Below are 19,426 nucleotides of genomic sequence, written 5' to 3'. Positions count from 1 at the left end.
TAGGGAGTCCAGGAAGGGGCTGAGCTGAATCCCCTACCCACCAGGCCCATGAGAGCTGGTCACAGGAGGGTCTCTCCACCTCCTTTTGAGCAGGGCCTGAGTGCTGCTTTCCAGTCCACAGGGGTTGCTGACTCCCTTCTGCCCCTGAATATCCTCAGCTGTCTCTTGCTCTATTTCCATCCACTTGCAAATAGGCCTGATTTCCCCCCCCCCCCCATTCCCTTTTCCTTACTTGGGTGGGCAGGCCCCGTGGGCTGCAGTTTACAAACCACACTTGAAGAGTTGTCACCACCCTCCCCACCTTACTGACTTAGTGGAGTGAGGAGTATAGATAGAGCTGACCTAGAGGACAGAATCCTTGTATGGCAGCCTTAGTTCAAAGAGGAGCTGTGGGCCTGGTCAGGCGTGCTGGGTGGGAGCAGGAGTGGAAGGAGCATGGGGTTTCAAGCCAGATGACCCTAAGAAGTCATACTCAGCCGTTTTTTAGCCTGGGCAAGGTGTTTCTATCTTTAAGCCTTAGCCACTTCATCTGTAAAGGAAGGTTTACAATGTTGTAAAGATTGAGTGAGCTTAGGTATACAGTAAGCATCCAACAGAACTGCTATTATAAAATGAGGGCAATAGCATTAAAACCATATAAAGTATGGATATGAATTACTTGTCATTGTCTTCTGCACAGTAGACATGCCAATTTGCTTCTGTAGATGGAGCTCAAATAGCAGATAGTTCACAGTTGTGATATCTCAAGACTTTTGGAAATTGCTTTGTCTAGTGAAGAATCTTATCCCACCTGAGTTAAAATTGTAAAGCCTCTGCCTCCAGAGGCCTTGCATGCTGACTCTGACATGGATGGACTCCGGGTTCTTTCTTGTGGCCTCATTTCCCCTTGGGGCATTAAAATAAACAGTGTCAGTCAGGAACTTCTCTTTCCATCGGCCTTGCCACAACACAGGTAACAAAAGGGACGCACCCCTCCTGGCTTCCAGCGTTCTGCGGGAGGCAGTAGTGTGTGGCCTATACAGAGGGATCAAAGGATTTGAGCTTATTCCCTCCCCCAACTGCCCTTACATCTTCCAGAGACCTGCCAGCAAGCAGAAGGGAGCAGGCCAGGCTTTCACCTTCGTGTAAAATCTAGACTTTTATTTGCCTACATCTTCCATACTGTTGTGATCATACTTTGTATATAATTTATAGAATTTATGGGGGGGGGCGGGAATTTTTACTGAAATCTCTCATAATGCTTGATTAAATTTATATGGGGCCAAGTCACACCTTTGCCACTGTGACTGTTTAGTTCACAAACTTATCTGGCATTCAACTGCTTCAAACTTAAAAAAAAAAGTGGGAATGGTGGTCATGGTAGCTATTCTGTCTGCCTCTTTAGGCTGCTAGGAGGACTAAACAATATTAGCTGGCACGAGTGTCCTCGGGTGCAAACACACAAGACACCTCTTACAAAGCCTTACACAATAGTAGGCATGCACTTTTTGAAAAGTGAAAGGAAGAAATAGCTGTGATGTTTTACCCAAAATATTCATAGACTGTTTCTCAGAATAGATTCTTCTGAACCAAAAAAATCTTTAGTCACCACATGCTGTAACAGCCTTCAGAGTTTCCAACATTTGGAATTTAAACAAACTAAACTTTTACTTATTTCAGATTGGCCACATTGATGGAGATCCCAGTCGCAAAGGAGCATTCCCTGTATCATTTGTGCACTTTATTGCTGACTAAATCGCTACTGAACAAAAACATTTAACAGTTGTTATTTATGTTCCTGTTTCATTACTGGTTCCAAAACTCTTACCAGATAACCAGATTCATAGATTGTATTGTACTGTAGCCCACTTTCTCTAATGCCATTGTTCTGTTTTAAAAACCTGAAGGCAATTTTTATATATAAATGAATTGTTTTTATAATTTGCCGTTTTCATGAAACATTGCTATACTTTTATTAGGAAAAACTGAATTTCCTAGGTGAACTGAAAAGTTGCTTTAACTATATTATCAAGTTCCTAAATTTACACCAAAAAATGCTTACATTAAGAGTACTGGAAATAAGTCTTCCTGCTTTCCTTGGCCTGATTCTGGATATGGTGACGTTTAGAGCAATTGTTATTTTAGGAAGCCAGTCAGATGTTGCTTAGAAGTCTATATCCCAGCCCCAGATTTCTGATAAAATACTATCAGTTCACTCTTAAGGGACAGGTATTCCTTTGAAATCCACCCAATGTTTATTTAAAGTAACTTGAATGTTTTATACATTAGCTCTAATTTATGAGTCGCAACTATCATTATATCCTGCATGTGTGTATAACCTGTTACTGTGAGCAGTCATACTTCCAAACAAATGGTTTATTGCAACATATGGTAAAAAGCCATTAATTCAGTTCCAGGGGGTTATATAAAAACTGCATTTCCTGAATTTGGTTAAAAATTAAGGATAATGGATTGTAAAACAGTTCTTCAAATTAGTTATATGCTTTAGGTGTTTTAGAATTTGCCTTCCTGAGTTTCCTTAATCACAAAGAAAGCAACTGTACACAAACAATATTGTGGTACAGACCATGACATAATTAACACATCTTATTTGCTGTTTCCTACTGAGTGTACCACTGCCTTCCCTTTCTAGCACATGAGAATGTTTACTCAGTTTCGTGTCTTGTATTTATATAATATACCAACAGGAATGGTAGTTACACTGTCTTGAAATTTAATCTGTTCATTTATTTGTGAAATCAAGAGCTTATCAGGAATCTGTAGATCCCAGGTAATAAAATACTCCCAAACATCCCAATTTTAGTATTAAGCCCATTACATCATGCTTAAACTTTAGCTACAGGTGGAAAAAAATTAGGTTGTATATGAAAAAATCAAAATGCATTAGTTTAATGAACTTGACTGTCATACCTCTATTTAGTAATTGTGAACATAAGCTTCATAGTAGGAATATTGGGAATTTCGGCACTTCCTAAGAATAAAAAGGCATATGATACCCACTTGGACTTTTACAAAAGGTAAAAGAATAAATTTAATATAGGCTTGGAAAGCAAGGCAGAAATGCTATACTGCATTTGTAATGATGGTACATTTGATTGAAGCAGCCTGTCTTTACCATGCAAAACTCATGTAGGTGTACTTTTTTGTTTCATTAATTGCATTGTATTTTTTGTTAATATCATAAAAAAAACAAACTGGAATGTTTTATGATGTATGGCAACTTCTTTTTTGCCGTTCAGAGTTCTGGGTGAAAAATGTGTTACATCTGTAATTAAAGTCTTTTTTTTAAAGCACTACATCTATTTTCACTAATTGTTAATTTCCATTGTTTTGAGCCCTCCATTTAGTTAATTTTCCCATAGATTTAAGAAAGTAAACAGATGTATTTTGCACAGTGCACTTCTTATGTATATTTTAACACAGTCCTCCAACATACTGTATCTTACAACCAGCCTTTTGACCGCCTGGTGCCAGCTATCTAAGGAATTAAATTTGATTCCTATCAGCATGTGAACTCATTTCCCAAGCAGATATGTCAGGTTCACTGGTACATGAATATCTAGGAAATATTTTTCCAATCTACAATTTGGTGGTGCTATTGTGCAGTAATTAATATTCTTGCCAGAGGAAAAAATACATTAACTTCCCCACTAAATCCTTTCCTAGGTATTTGCTCTTTGCAAATTAAAAAAAAAAAAAACCAAAACAATTGAAAGAAAGGAAAACATTGTACATACCTATTTATATTTAAAGTTTGTTTCATGAACTTCAGCTGCAAGATCCTGGCATTTTGCATGCCATGTCCATCAGATCTTCAAGGGATGATGACTCAGAAATATGTGCACAGACTAATAGTTACTGTGTTATTTGTTAAGGAGTGGATAACATAATATGCAGCTTGGAATGCTATTTGAGATGTATGAAATTCAATTCATTCACTTGATTACTTTGGTCTAGTTGCAACGCAACTGTTTATATTGTATAACCTAAATCAATTCTTATTTTCATTGTCCTTAATGCAGTGATTTATAATTAGAGCATGTTTAATAAGTTTACTCTTCTTGTTAACTAGTCATTTGACTGGGAAAAAATAAAATACTTTTAAACTGACAATGGTTTTACTTTTAATGTTTTTAATCTTAAAGTGTTGTGTAGTAAGAGTCCTTGTTTTAGAAATTATACTAGCATACTTTACATGAAATTTTTTTTTTTTTAAAGATTTATTTATTTATTTAATTTCCCCCCCTCCCCTGGTTGTCTGTTCTTGGTGTCTATTTGCTGCGTCTTGTTTCTTTGTCCGCTTCTGTTGTCGTCAGCGGCACGGGAAGTGTGGGCGGCGCCATTCCTGGGCAGGCTGCTCTTTCTTTTCACGCTGGGCGGCTTTCCTCACGGGCGCACTCCTTGCGCGTGGGGCTCCCCCACGCGGGGGACACCCTTGCGTGGCACGGCACTCCTTGCGCGCATCAGCACTGCGCATGGCCAGCTCCACACGGCTCAAGGAGGACCGGGGTTTGAACCGCGGACCTCCCATATGGTAGACGGACGCCCTAACCACTGGCCAAAGTCCGTTTCCCTACATGAAATTTTTAAAATACTAATTATTTTTAGCACGAGCATTAATCTTATAAAAAAAAAAAAAAATTGTGGTGTATTAGCATATTATCTTGCCAACACACTTTTTTTTTTAAGATTTTTAAAATTTATTTCTCCCTCCTCCCCCCCCCCCATTGTCTGCTTTGTGTCCATTCGCTACATGTTCTGTGTCCGCTTGCATTCTTGTCAGGTGGCACCAGGAATCTGTGTCTCTTTTTTTGTTATTGCATCATCTTGCTGCATCAGCTTTCCGTGTGTGGCACCACTCCTGAGCAGGCTGCGTTTTTTGCGCGGAGCTGTTCTTCTTGCAGGGCGCACTCCTTGCAGGTCGAGTACCTGTGTGGCACGGCACTCCTTGCGTGTGGCAGCACTGCGTGTGGGCCAGCTCACCACACAGGCCAGGAGGCCCTGGGTATCGAACCCTGGATGCACTATCAGTTGAGCCACGTCCGCTTCCCGAAAACACACTTTTAAAAAATAACTTTGTCTCTTAAGTTGGCTGTGTCTTTGTTCCCAAAGAGTGTGAACCTAGGTCCGAGCCTTCCGACTCACTGGAGCTCCAAATACTTCACCAATGCAGAGCTGGCTACAGAAGACACTACATTAACCTTGCTCAGACAATTTCAGAGTGCTTACCACACCTTGCTTTTTAAGCCTATGTGGTTTAGAAGGGCAAATGAGGTTTGTTTGTTTTTTTAGCCTCAGAAAGTAAACCAAGTCATTGAGTTAAGACACTCACATTTTAATATAAAAACAAATGATCATTATTTTATACATTTCATTTTCTTCAAAAAATCTAGCATAAGGGATCACTTCAAATTTCTCTAATAGTTGAACATTACAGACTGAAAAAGAACTGTTTAGAAAACATGTGAACCTTCTTCCAAATGAAGTTGACTTCCACTTGATTGCAGAATTCAGGATTTCTCAGATAATAATACAGAGTCAAAAGCAGTGGATAAAACTTTACAAATTGCTTGTGCTTGTTCCTGGGTTATATGAAAAGATATAGTCAGAGCAACGTTCCTAAATCTCTTCCTGAATTAATCTGGCATAATGACAAGCATAGGTATAACACTGACCCTCTCATACCTCTCCTCTACCTACTCATCAGCAGCTGCGAAGGCTCGCCCCACACACCTGCCTTGGTTAGTCTACATAACGTGTTCCCTTGACCATGCGGCCCTTCCTGCTGCCCTTCAGGGCCTTCTGGCTCATGAGAACCCAACACACCACTTTGCCTCATCTGCTTTATGCTTATCTTAAACCTTTAGAGACACAAGTCCTACTGAGCCTAGAGGAAATAGTCAACAACCTTTGCTATAGTCTGGAAAGCTAGCTGACCAGGGACCTAATACTCATTAATTATTATTATGCCAGGTATTAGATTTATAATGGATAGCATCTCTTCAGTCTTTGAAAAGACCAAATAGAGCCTGGGTAAATTAATCCAGGTAATTTAAAATCTTACCAGGCTGTTGCACTGATAAACCCATAGGCTGTATTCTTCATTGCTTGCATCTGTGGTTTTCAGAGCCAATAAGCTTTTTCCTGCCCCCAGACCATCATCATAGCACACCATCCGGATGATTAAATACAGAGCATGCCTATGCAGAACATCCTGCAGAAACCAGTGAAAATTCAAAAAATTTATGGCTATTTCAAATGATTCTCAGTTCTTGTGACACACTTTCACGTGCAAACTATATTGTGAGGCTTTAAACAGAGCATATCCATGTATAAGTTTTTCACCCAGAGGGACATTAAGAAATGCTCAGTTGGGAGCATTGTGCCTTCAGGATCACACCTTCCTACAAAGTTCCAGGAAGACACAAGTAAGGCGATCTAAAGTTACTATCCCATTCTCTTACCTGACATGGTGTCCTAAGTTGAAAATGCTTTAGGAGCCTTCAGTGAGGATGCTGACAAGGGCCGCACTGGCACAGAGGAGATACAAAAGGAAGCCCCTGTTCACCCTTAGAAATTGGTCCTGTTTAAGACCAGCTGCCAGGAATGTTTACAAATCAACCACTGCAAACAGGAGCAGACCTCACTACAAATAGGCCCTTACCGGTAGGAATGCCCTAGTGCCCAAGACATTTTTTTCTATTATATACTTACATACTGATCTGATGTTGATACTTTTATACCATACTTGGAAACTCCCATAATAAATTCTTCCTCCAGAGGAACAAAAGGCAACTTTCCATCTTGCTTTAAAGCAAAAATAAATGAAATTACATGATATAACCTTAAAAATAACATAGCCTTACATCTGATTAGTCACTTTTAGTATTTTATAAAGATAGAACATGGGATACACAGCAGCCCAGCAAGAATTTTTCTCTGAAAAGGCAGAAGAAAAATTGTCCTCCATTTTTTCCCCCACAGTCCATCAATCTCCACAAAATTCAGATCCATCTACTTCATGCATATTGTTCTATTCTTTATCTTGGTGTTAACCCTAACCACAAACTGAGATAATTTTTATAGGCCCTGGTGAGGTTAAAATATTTGTATTAGAAAAATAAAGGGTTTGTTTAGATGCTAAAATGCTCACAGCTTAAAGCATTGTCAGCACATGAAATGATCAGGGAACATGGCCACAGGAACCATTTTTTCACAGCCATTCATATTCTACCCTGGTCTTGGATATGTCTAGTTATCTGCTGACCCCGGGGCTTTTATTAGTGAAACGCTAAGGACTGTTACTCAACTAGTATTTTGAGCTATTTAGAAACAAGTAAAGCAGCAGATAATACTCGATGGTTTCCCTGGCAGATTAATCCAATTTTATCTCCTATGTCAGAATACTGCCCAATTTGTTTTCTCTAAAATAAGTAAGATTTTGCTAACAATCAGATGTTCCATATTATGAATGTTTTTGTAGAATTATTTGCTTACATTAAAGAAATTTTGGTACATAAGCCATGTCCACATACTTTAATTCTCATAGTAATCTCTTCCCAATCATTTCTCACAGGTTTAAAGTGATAACGAGCATCAAAAGATGGACAATAGTAAAGCTTTTTAAAAACAGAAAAACCCTGTTGTCAATGATGAAATTTTAACAAGCCAGAATTCTATGGTGATATGAAAAATTTAGCAGTCCTTGTAAGAAAGAAAATAATCCCCACATACTTTTGAGAGGAAGTATTAACAATCCTGCAATATAGTGTTTTACTTGAATTTCTTGTTCCTTATACATTGTTAGAATGACTTTATATTCCAAATTAAACACTGGGATCCCTGATTGTATCTGTAGTCTGTACTTCAGAATAACCAAAACTTCTCTGTTAAATGGCAAACTAGATTCACTAATTCCCTCAGACAGAATTAATTTCTTTTACCTTCATTAGGACACAAAACAGAGACCTTATATTCTCAACAGTAACTAGAACTCTGAAAAGATGAAGGAATCTTTCCATTGCAGTATCCCTTTGTTAGTGAACTTGAAGACATGCAATTCATTTTCTAAAAACCCAGAAACAATTTACTAACTATATAGTATAAGTTTTTTGGTTCTTCTTTCACACCCCCATAAGCAAGGGTGAAGACCTTATTTTAGGTACTAAACTTACACCCTTAATTTTCATTCTTATTTCCCTTCATGATGATTTTTAAATTTTTTTATCATCTTGACTGGGATATATTTTTCAAATTCATTTCAATTCTTGTTGGAAGCAGAGTATGAATAAATAGTATGTTACATCAACAGCACTATGAATTAGATTATTCAAAAAACTCTTAGCTACTTCAATGGAAATTCATCTTGTCAGACTATTTTACAAGGAAGACCACAGCAATCAACTCATTTAAACAAGGAGATGGGAGAGCCCCAAACAGTAAAAAGTACTATCTTTGAAGGAAGGAACAGTAGTCTCTGAGTTCTTATGCAACTTATTCTCCAAGGTACCTTGCCTGTACCACCTGTGGCCACAATGCTCAATAAATAAAAAATAGTGATACAAATCCTGGAGCTCTGGCTTCAGAAGACATGGAGAAGAGAGCCATCCGGTGGACCTGAAATTTTAGTAAATATCTTTCTCCCTTCAAAGCCATACGGTTACTATCTAGAATCTTACAACCAGAGATCTTAATGGAAATTTTTTTTTACCTGGGCAACATCTATATAATTTATAAGGTCCAGTGGCCCTTCAAGACTTTTTCCCTCAGAGACTTTCAGTTTCTCAATGGCACCAACATATTTTATTCGAAATTCTGCACAGGTATCTGAATTATTGTTGCTTTGTCCTAAAGTTAAAAGAAAAAGTGTAATAGTAAGACTTCAAAAGAAACACCTACACTACTGGGTATCTACATTTCTCCCCCAAATAAAACACAGTCTGTGTCATTAGGACTTAAAATTTAAAAAGCATAAAATATGTTGATGTAATGCGAAAGACTTTAAAGTTTCATTAACCTTTTCCTCAGAGACTTAAAATATCCTAAATGTATAAAGATTTCAGCAGGAATAAGTATTAATGTCCTTTATTTAAAAACAACGAAAAACTGTCAGATAATGATTGACTGTCTTTATAATGCATAATGATATTTAATTATTTTTTTGGTTTCCTCGCACTCTTTGCCATGTTAACTTTTGGCTCTTTTTCCCGATTCAGGAAGCCTGGTCTTCCTCCACCAGTCAGTAAAGACTGGACAAATTTAAAAATATATAGATATAATAAAGCCAGACAGGAAGTCCCCTAACAAAGTATATGGCAGCAGGTTGAAAAATGGTGTTGTACTATAAAATCTAGCCCTTACAAAAATTATCACAAAGTATTTATGGATCTACCATAATAAAGGAACTCTGTTATTAGTTTTAGAATTCCCACATTTTTAATATTTTAAAAGCATCTGGAAGTAAAACTATACTACAAAATTCTATTTTACATTATATGTTTCTACTTCCTCCCTTTTACAGATTAACTCATCAACAAGCCTTATAGGAAAAGTAGAAAGGATTTTAAACAAGAAAATAAATATATTTCCAACTAGTCACTAGCTATTTATGGAGTCTGGTTAGAAGCTGCCTTTTGATTTCTAAGGAACTTAGCATTTCTGGTGGCTGTATAAATGTTTTAAAGAGTCTGTGACAGATGCTACCTTTAATTACTTAAATGTTTCTGATGTCCATGACCTAGTAAAGGGCTCCTTAATACTTTTAATCAATAAGACATCTGTCTCCACTCTCCATAAACAATATAACTCCTTTATGGATTAGTTCACCCTCTGCCACCCAATTTCTTAAAAAGCTATTTTGAAACTTTCTCATGTGCTCTAGGTCACCTCCAGTGCAGTTTTCATCAACCACTCTGCAGCCTCATCGTACATTACACCAAGTCTTTGTCCATTTCTAAATTCTCAAAAATGGCAAAGGAAAGGAAGAAATCCCCAAATATGGAAGAACTCATGCTGTACCAATAAAACTACATGAATATAAGTTAAAAGCTTTAGGCAATAAATGAGCCAACCCTTGTATATACCTGAGCTTCTCGTAGAATCCGTATCGAGGCTGGCTACAGTACTGGATCGTGAAAGTCCCCCAAGGCTGGAATCTACAGACTGAAAAATAAACAATCTCAATATGATAAAAAAACTGTCTTCTCTCAGGTTCTGTAGCAAACACATTCAAATTATTTATTATAGTTGAGGTGACACAAAAAAATTAAGTCAATTATGCAGGTAAGTTAACCAAAACAAATTTTTCTAAAGACAACAAAATCTATAGCAAACTTCAACAATACATAATCTCAAGTGCTCTTGTCATAATACAACATTGGATAAATGTGGTGTCAACATTCCCAATCTAATCAAAGCCGTTACCTCTAACTTCTATGAAAGACCTTATAGTTACATCATATGTGAAAATCTGCACTTTGCTTTCACATTATTTCCACTGAACCCAAAAAGAACCCTGCACAGGAAACAGAGCAGGGAGTGTTTCCCCTGTTTCATAAATGAGGAAACAGATAAAGAGAGGTGAAGTGATTTAACTAAGTTCTAGTTATATCTAGTAAACACCTCAGATCTCAAATATTGGCTTCCTCTTGCCCAGTGCTGCAGTTTTTCCAACTGCTACCCTGGCACGTCAGAACATAATTTATCAATGTGAATTTCAATGAAAGATCAAAACTTTTAAGGAAAATATAGAAAAATACTCACATAGATGAGTGTAGTTGATTCTATGGAATTATACTCTCAGTGGGCTCAAATTTTCTTTTTTTTTTTTTTGAAGAAGGTACTGGGGGGACTGAACCTGGAATCTTACTCGTACATGGGAAGCAGGTGTTCAACCACTGAGCTATACCTGCTCCCCTTCAGTTTTCTTAGAAGTAACATTTTTTTTGAAAACTTGACTGAAAAAGTTGCTTCTTTTGTGGCTCAAATCAAAATTAATGTTTAAAAGTTAATTAAAAGCACTTACATTTTTAAAAAGTTTAAGTCATGAATCAAAGGTGACTGCAAAAATATATCAAGTCTTAAATATGTTCCCACCCTTTTTCATTAGTTTCACTTCTTTGAATACAGTCTAAAATGAGAACAAAGCTGTATGCACAAAGATGTTGGTCATCATGTTAGCTGTGGTACTGAACAATTGGAAATAACCTACCTATGGGGAGGTGGGGAGCTGGAATTAAGATGCTACTACAAATTCAGGCTGGTTTTTGGGATGAGTACAACTCCTGAAGTCAGTAACAGGCCAGAGCGAATTCTGTGTGCTTCCAACTACCCCCCTTCCTCCATGCCACAGGAAAACCTATGATGCAGTGACCCTCTGAACAAGGCAAACAGGAAGGGTGAAACTGATCTATTTTTCCCATGTTTATAACAACAAAAAGGAGCCCTAACAGGTTTGTCTTCATTTCATTAAAATGTACACATTATTACTTAGTAGTTTGGTACATACAGGGCCAGGACTAAGGTGAGACAGGGAGGGACGTAGGACACACAATTTAAGGAGGCATCACTTTCAAGGTTGGCACCTCAAATAATTTCTAAATTCACCAGGGAATTCAAATGAAATAAGTAGAAAGTAAATCAATTTTTGTGATTTTAATGGTGGAAACTTTGACTCCTCGCTTTTCTCATATCCCACAGCCAATCTATCCATGGGTCCTGTTAACTCTAGTCTCAAAATAAATTCAGAAGCTGACTTCTCACCACTTCAATTACTACTCCGCAGTCCTAGCCGCCATCATCTCTCACTTGGATTATTCTATCCACCCAGCTGATCTCTCTGCTCTATATTTGCCCCAATTACAGCAAAATGATCCCAATTAAACTTAAAATAAGATTATGTCACACCTCTGCCCCAAACTCTCCAATGCTTCCATTTCACTCAGGATAAAAGTTCAAATCTTCCCCACGGCTTACAAGGCCCAGCATAACCTGGCTTCCCGTTACCTCTCAGACTTCATCTACATCCTCCGCCCTGCTCCACATCCTCCAGTTACACTGGTCTTCTTGCTATTTCTGAAACATGGCAGGCACACTTGTGTCTCGGGGGCTTGCACCTGCTATTTCCTCTAGCTGAACCATTCTTCCTGTAGGTATCATGGCTCTCTCATCTCCCGTTAGGCCTTTGCTTCAAATGTCATGTATAAATAAAACCTTTCCTGACCAAACTGCTTAAAACCGCATCAGTCCCATTGCTCTCTATTCCCTACAAATTCTTCCCACTGAATTTTTCACCTCTTGACTTGTATATTTCACTTATTTATTTCTCCCCTCTGTGCCCAACTAGACTGTAAGCTCTATGAGGGCAGGGCTAATTTTTTTTTTCCTTCTTAACTGCTCTATCCCTGCAACCAAAAATGGTATTTGGCACATACTTGTGAGTGAATGTTTGATTGAACAAGAGTTTTCATAGGTATTAAGAGGAGGCAGAAGAGACTGCTATTCTTCTAAATAACAAAAGTGGTGTCAAAAACCGAAAATTCTTATAATACACATAATCAGCTATCTTCTTTATAACCTTACATAAAAAAATTATGTCAGCCAGAAAAAAATGACTCTATCCTTGGTACAGGGGAACAGGGTGGCCTGTTAAGTAGATCTTCAAATTAAACCCACACATACTTTAAAACAACACCCAGAAAGTCTCTGTGTATAGGTATTTGCCTAATCTCACTGTTAACTAAAAAGAATTATAATGATTCATACTGTAAATCCTAGAATTCTAGAGATCCAGCCCCTTAATCATTTGCAATTTCTATCATTTAAAAAAGATTTTTAATTAACATTTGCTTCAACAAAACCATTCATAGGTTGTGTCCCATCTAGTTTTGAGGATATGAAATTAAGCCAAGTATAGAATGTGTCTCTAATGCAAAAAATGAATGTTAAAACACACCTAGTTTGAAGAACATCAGACGGTCTGCCCATGGTTAGTATCCTCTATGCAGTATCAGTTAGAAGAAACAAAATTCTCACTGCTTTATGATTCCATTCCAAATTCCATTTCCCCTACCTTGCTTTTAGTACTGATTTCACTACTTTGGGAACTGCTACTACTGTGTCGTTTTTTGCCTTTCCGAAACATTTTTCACCATAGCTTGGTCCAAAGATGCTCCCCTAGAAGAAAATGCTTGTTACCCTTATATCAAAAAAAGCAACTTTAATCACTTTATGTAAAATAATAAAAAATCATTAATTCCTTCCAATTCCATAGAGGTGTTCTTTTAACTTAAGACGTAAGTATTTTTGCTTGACTAGAAAATTTGGAGACTCTTCTTTATCATCCAATCTTTTTAAATTACAAAAAAATAAACCAATGAACCAAAAAGGCAGAAACCTACTCATCATATCTAGAAATGTGAAAAGCACTTTTCTAAGAGTTATAGGCATATGTCATCTAGTTTTCAAAATACTCAAGGGCCTGACTTCTCTTTAATCAAGATTTTAGCAAAATATGACCCAATAATTAGTTTACCAACCAAGAGAGTGAGATTAAGTTATTGTCTGTTTCACATTCTGTAATTGGTAGGGCTAAGAACAGAAGACATACCTACCTCGCAAAAATAAAGATTTTTTTGAAGTCCTGAAATATCTTTAAGAAAAAGATGACATTAAAAACATTCCCCAGTGTTAGCTTCTCATGCTCCTACTCTAATAAGGCTAGGTAAGGAGGTGATTATTAAGTTTCCCACAGTCAATTTTATATATTTTTTTTAATTAATAATTAATGCCTTGGAAACATTCTTAAGAATTATCCTTCCCCATTTCATAGGCGCTAGTATATTATACTTAGAAAACAATTATTAACTAACCTTCATAATATTTCATAGTTCAAAGGATTTCCAAATAAATTATCTCATTTTACCCTCATAGCAACCCTGTGACATATTCCTTTATGATACAGTTATTTTTTATAGGTCTATTATATGCCAAGTACTGTGCAAGGAGCTCTAAAGTCCTTCCCTCAAAGAATTTATAGAAGGTAGGTTATAATCTGCACTTATAGATGAGGGAACTGTGACCCATCTTTCAAGAGGATTTATGAATAAGATAATCTAGCAAATTTTATCAAAAGTGAATTCTACAAAGGGAACAAAGAAATCTGCTTACTATAGAACTCAATGCTATTTTATTGTCTTCCCAAGTTCCACAGACAGCAGTCTACACAAATAGCTTCCTTTTTTTCTGACATGATCAATTCCTCTAGGAAAAACAATGTACCTAGTGAAGAAAAAAGAATGAGTAAACCATGCATTTGTCTGTGAGTGTCCCTCCTCCAATTTAAAGATTCTCCCGTTGTATTTGGAGACCCCCTTATTAAGGTATGCTCTTAGGCTAATTATCCAAATCTGAATCCTGAGCCCAAGATCTTTAATCAGCCTCATCCTCCAATTTATTTCTATGCTTTTGCTTTACTTATGGGATAGCAGGAAAGTCGGATCCATTCACTCACTCCTCAGTAGTCAGTGATCACCTACTAGGTACTGGGGATATATCAGTCAACAAGACAGACAAAGCCCCTGACCTCATGGAGCTTTTATTTTAGAGGCAACAGACAAACAAGAAAAACAGACCAAGAAGAAACACAAATCAAAGTATTAGTAAGCAATAATTGCTATGAGGTAAACTAAGGGCATACCGAGTGATCGAAGGAAGGGGTAAAATATATTAAATAGAAAAAGACACTCTGAGGAGCCCTGAATGAAGTAAAGGCGACCATAAGAAGATGTGAAGGAAAAGCATTCCAGGTTGAGGGCATAGCAAGTATAAAGATCCTGAGGAAATAAAGCTTGATGCAGGAAACAGTAAAAGGCCAAAATGGCTAGAGCAGGAGTAAGAAGGAGAATGACAGATGAAAGACACACCAGGACCAGATCACAGAAGGCCTTGTAAGCCCTATATAGCAAAAGTTGGGGTTTTATTTTAGGTTTAATAAGAAGATGCTGGAGGCTTTTCAATGAGTCAAATGACATGATCAGATTTCTGTTTTGAAAAGATGATTCTGGCTGCTGGGTAGAGAAATAACTGCACAGGGTAAGAGTAAAAGGAAGGAGACTGTTTAGAAGGCTTTTGCAGATAACTTGTTGCAAATAATAACTTTCCCATCACAGGATACTTTTCAATAAAAGAGAGATGGTTGGAGAGCCTCATTCCAATGTCTGCACAAAAAATGGGTTCTCTCAGAGCATAAAGTAGCATGTTAGTAGTCTGTAACGGGTTAAAATGTTGGTGTATAACTTATTTTTTTTTTTAATTTTTTTTTTTTAAAAGATTTATTTTATTTTTATTTAATTCCCCCCCCCTCCCCTGGTTGTCTGTTCTTGGTGTCTATTTGCTGCGGCTTGTTTCTTTGTCTGCTTCTGTTGTGGTCAGCGGCACGGGAAGTGTGGGCGGCGCCATTCCTGGGCAGGCTGCTCTTTCTTTTCACGCTGGGCGGCTCTCCTCTCGGGCGTACTCCTTGCGCGTGGGGCTCCCCCACGCGGGGGACACCCTTGCGTGGCATGGCACTCCTTGCGCGCATCAGCACTGCGCATGGGCCAGCTCCACACGGGTCAAGGAGGCCCGGGGTTTGAACCGCGGACCTCCCATATGGTAGACGGACGCCCTAACCACTGGGCCAAAGTCCGTTTCCCTGTAACTTATTGAAACACACTATATTTTAAGTATATATTTTATATAACAATACAATATTACATATGTATCTACTTATATAAATATTTTAAATATGATTTTTAAAGGAAATTTGATTCTATCATTAGTGGAATCCTGAAGCACCTCCTCAAATCCCTATAATACTATACTGTACTATACTGTACTATACTGTATTATACTGTACTATACTATACTATACTAGTATGCTACACTGTACTATACTGCCTTTGCAACTCCTTAACACTTTCCTGTCATCACCATTCCAGGAACTAAAAAAGCATTTCTGGGGAAGAGATGTGGCTCAAGTGACTGGGCTCCTGTCTATCATATAGGAGGTCCAGGGTTCGATTCCCGGGACCTCCTGGTGAAGGCAAGTTGGACCACACGGTGAGCTGACCACAGCAGAGAGCTGGCCCACGTGGAGTGCTAGCCCGAATGGACAACCGGAGGAGCAAGATGATGCAAGAAAAAGAGACACGAAGAGAGACAATAAGTGATACAGCAGTGCAGGGAGCTGAGGTGGCTCAGAAGATTGAGCACTTCTCTTCCACTCCAGAAGGTCACAGGATCCGTTCCTGGTGCCCCCTAAAGAGAAGACAAGCAGACACAGAAGAACACACAGTGAATGGACACAGAAAGCAGACAGAGGGTGCAAAAAAAAAAAAAATGAGGGGGGCAGGTAGAATTAATTAATTTTAAAAAAGCATTTCTAAAGTCTTTGATAGCTGCCACTATTTTGATGCATGTTCTTAAGCAAATCATTCTTGTCTCAATTATTCATGCATAAAAATGAGACCAGTGATACTCACTGTCACTTGGATGTTCCACAGGCTCGTCTCACGTATAAAAATGTCTACAGCTGAACCCATCATCTTCGCCTCTAAATCTGCTCCTCTCCTATACTTTCGCTTTCAGGAAATTATATTATTTCTAAGCTAGAAATCAGGGAGTCTTCCCTGCCCCTTACTGTCTGTCAGTCCCACATCCAATCAAGCACCAAACATCCATTATCACCTAAATAGTTCTCTAATCCATCTTTTTAACAGGCAATCATCAACACGACTATCGCTTTGTATAACTGTTTTTTTTTTTAGTATATGATGAACGCAATTGATCCTCAACCCATAAAACACATACATTCACAAAGTCTGACAAACCATTTAAAAATTCACACACATTGGAGACAATGCATTCCTGTCCTAACCAGACTCCTTGCCACCTTTAAATCTGTGCTATACTACAGCCAAAACGGTTCATTTATAACACAGATCTGATGTCACTAACCTTAAAATGTTCAATGGCTTCCCAAAGTTAGAGACTAAAGTCAAAGCTATTCGTCGTGACATACAAATTCCTCCATGACTTACCTCTCCAGTCTCATCTTCCACAACAACCTGCTTCAGTGTCTTAGGAACACAAAGCTGCTTCGATTCTCAGCATACACTATGTTCTATGCTCTTGCCATTCCTTCTGCCTGGAATCCTTTTCCAAACCTAGGCACTTGACTAACTCTTACTTATCATTTCAGGCTGCTTCTCCTCTTCTAGAAAGCCTTCCTTGGATTTCCAGTGACGCCTCCTCCACAGCTTTTGTGTCCAACTCGATCATACCATTACAATCTGCTCTTGTGTATTTAAAACCATCTCACTGTCTAAACGGTAAATTCCTCAAAAGAAGGGGGTCGGCTACTCATCCCTGTATACCCAATGCCTAGCTCAACCTGGCCGGGGACACGCTTCACAAACGCCAGGACTTTCTTGAGAGGGGATGCCCAAATTATTCCCACGTGCCTTGCCCACCTCTGGCCCTCATTACTGACCAGCAAGGGCGTAGAATCACAGTCACTTTCGGATAAGGAGATCCAAGCTCCTAGAGACTCCGGTGCTTTGCCCCAGGTCACCAGGCTCATCGATGGGGTCAAGGTTTGAACCTAGTTAGACCTAGCTCCAAACCTCTTTCCAGACATCACTCCTCTCTGGAGCGCTGGAGGGTGGTGACAGCGAGCAGGACAGACGCAATCCCCGCCCTGACGCGCACTGGGGCGGGGAGGCCCAGAAGCAGTAGAGAAAGGAACGGGCGCAAGCGTTACCGCTCGACCTTCCTCTCAAGGGGCAAGGAAGCGCAGATCTGGACACAGAAGGAAGACAAGCCCGCAGCTACAGACGCTTCTATTCCATGCTGGCCAAATTCAGACCGGTCATCTACGGCCACAGGCGCTACCGTCCCGCAGCCCGGCGCCCCACACCGCCTTCCCGCCCCGGGCCCCCTCGCCGCAAGCCTCCACGCCCGTGCCCTGCTCTGGGGCCCTCCCGTCCTCCCCGGGGGCCCTCGAGCGGCGGAGGTGCAGGCGGGAAGGCAGGTCGGCGCTGAGCGCCGCCAGCTGTCCCTGCAGTCGCCGCATCTTCCCAACCGCCGGCCTCGCCCCGCCAGGCGCCCCCTCGCGCCCCGGCTCCCGGGCGGACCCCTCTAGGCGCCCGTAGCTGGTTGGGGCGAGGCCCCGCGGCGCTCACCTCACCTCTCAGGAACCGCTTTTGGTTGGGATCAGAGAGGGACCGCTGCAGCAGCCCGCGCCCGCGGCGGCTCTTCCAGTTCTTGATTCCAGCGCCAGCTTTTCAGCGATCTCTTCCCTGTCCTCCCGACCCCACCCCAGAGCTGACGCGCAGGCGCAGTCTGGTCCGCCCCCGAGAAGGGGCTGAACCTCGAGACCGCGCTCTCCGACCGGAAGTTGGGGGGAGGAGCCCAAGTGCTGCGAACGCGAGCGTGCCGGAAGTGTCGCTCTTGCTGGTTGGTGTTCTTCCTTCATGGCTTTCCTGTGGCTCTGGCTTACGGTTTAGAAAGACTCCGGCGACCGGTTCCTCCCACCCGATTCTCCCTCAGGCTTCTGAGATGTCTACAATTCCTGCTGAGGAGAGTGACCAGCTGCTGATTCGACCCCTGTAAGGGACCAGTGAGAGTGGGAGTGAAACTCCAGCTAGCCGGAGGCTTGGCCTCCTGACACCCCCCTTTCCAACATGTCCCTTGATCCGCAGTTAGGAGAACTGCTAGCTTGAGTGGGATTTTGCTTTTTCTTTCATCTCAGGGGAGGGTATGTCGGAGTTGAAAAACAGGGTTTGGGGGCCTCTCTGCCCTCATGTAAGCTAAAGACGATTGTCAGAGCACACTCTGATCTCGGTATATCAGGGCAAACCACGAGGGAGCCGTTGCTCGAGATCACCGATGCGACAGGAAGAGATGAGGACTTGGGAGAAAGCTATAACAGTGCGGAGAAAGGACTAAATCTGTTGTAGCTGTTTTGTTTTGTTTTTAATTCTCCAGGATAATTGGCCAAGATGTGAAAGACCGGAAATAAATTAGGGAATTGCTATGAGTTTCGACGCACTGAGCTCAGTAGCCTAACAGAATAAAAAAAGTAGAGAATTGGAGAGGAGAAAGAGCGCACCTGCTAAGGGCAAAATCTCAGCCCTCGATTGTCTATAAGATAGCCTTCTGCCAGAGAAACATTGTACAGGTCTGGAATGCTGCTTACAAAGAGAGATTTAGATATGGGGAACTTATTTATAAAAATGGACAATTAGAATCCAGGAACATAGGTTTATTTTCAGATATTTGTATGACATGAATCTGTATTTTTCAAAACGGTAAAAGTAGCTCTTACATGCTCATTCAGAAAGGATTCATTGAGTACTTAACTGAAGGCATAACAGGAGTTTCCTGCTGC

General features: G+C 40.0%; 3 protein-coding genes across 7 annotated transcripts in view; 2 read left to right on the top strand and 1 right to left on the bottom strand.

Moving 5' to 3' along the window:
* ASAP2 (ArfGAP with SH3 domain, ankyrin repeat and PH domain 2) overlaps positions 1–4,113 on the top strand; it is a 211,497-nt gene extending 207,384 nt beyond the window's left edge. For all 3 annotated transcript variants that reach the window (XM_058287891.2, XM_058287892.2, XM_058287893.2), the window contains one exon: positions 1,660–4,113. In XM_058287891.2, the coding sequence (XP_058143874.1) occupies positions 1,660–1,734 (75 nt within the window). In that variant the 3' untranslated portion in view covers positions 1,735–4,113. The remainder of the gene's footprint in view (positions 1–1,659) is intronic.
* Positions 4,114–5,314: 1,201 nt separating this feature from the next.
* ITGB1BP1 (integrin subunit beta 1 binding protein 1) lies at positions 5,315–18,373 on the bottom strand. Of its 3 annotated transcripts, XM_012524668.4 has the most exons (8): positions 18,224–18,373; positions 14,167–14,277; positions 13,070–13,173; positions 10,083–10,161; positions 8,711–8,847; positions 6,715–6,807; positions 6,065–6,214; positions 5,315–5,582 (listed from the first exon to the last, which is right to left on the bottom strand). In XM_012524668.4, exons 3-8 carry the CDS (start codon positions 13,139–13,141, stop codon positions 5,511–5,513), a joined length of 603 nt encoding a protein of 200 aa, XP_012380122.1. In that variant the 5' UTR covers positions 13,142–13,173; positions 14,167–14,277; positions 18,224–18,373; the 3' UTR covers positions 5,315–5,510. The 3 variants fall into 3 exon arrangements, with proteins under 3 accessions (XP_012380122.1, XP_023444173.1, XP_004457258.1); XM_023588405.3 differs by lacking the exon at positions 14,167–14,277 and having other exon boundaries at positions 18,219–18,349; XM_004457201.5 differs by lacking the exon at positions 14,167–14,277 and having other exon boundaries at positions 18,224–18,348.
* A 69-nt stretch (positions 18,374–18,442) lies between these two features.
* CPSF3 (cleavage and polyadenylation specific factor 3) overlaps positions 18,443–19,426 on the top strand; it is a 35,671-nt gene continuing 34,687 nt past the window's right edge. Inside the window, exon 1 of the mRNA XM_058287894.1 lies at positions 18,443–18,644. Within this exon, the coding sequence (XP_058143877.1) occupies positions 18,595–18,644 (50 nt within the window). The 5' untranslated portion in view covers positions 18,443–18,594. The remainder of the gene's footprint in view (positions 18,645–19,426) is intronic.

The sequence above is a fragment of the Dasypus novemcinctus genome, chromosome 25, assembly GCF_030445035.2.
Source record: "Dasypus novemcinctus isolate mDasNov1 chromosome 25, mDasNov1.1.hap2, whole genome shotgun sequence".
In the NCBI taxonomy this organism is placed as follows: Eukaryota; Metazoa; Chordata; class Mammalia; order Cingulata; family Dasypodidae; genus Dasypus; species Dasypus novemcinctus.
The sequence above is the reverse complement of the archived record's forward strand: the minus strand, read 5'-3'. Positions and strand labels throughout refer to the sequence as shown.

Bases quoted from the DNA above. Each gene is read 5' to 3' on its own strand.
- ITGB1BP1 (XM_012524668.4), bottom strand. From the start codon at position 13,141: ATGTTTCGGAAAGGCAAAAAACGACACAGTAGTAGCAGTTCCCAAAGT. The intron at 8,848-10,082 runs GTATATACAAGG...TTTTAACTTTAG, and splicing joins GGATTCTACGAGAAGCTCAG to GACAAAGCAACAATAATTCA. The intron at 5,583-6,064 runs GTAAGATTTTAA...CATATAACCCAG, and splicing joins TTTATCAGTGCAACAGCCTG to GAACAAGCACAAGCAATTTG.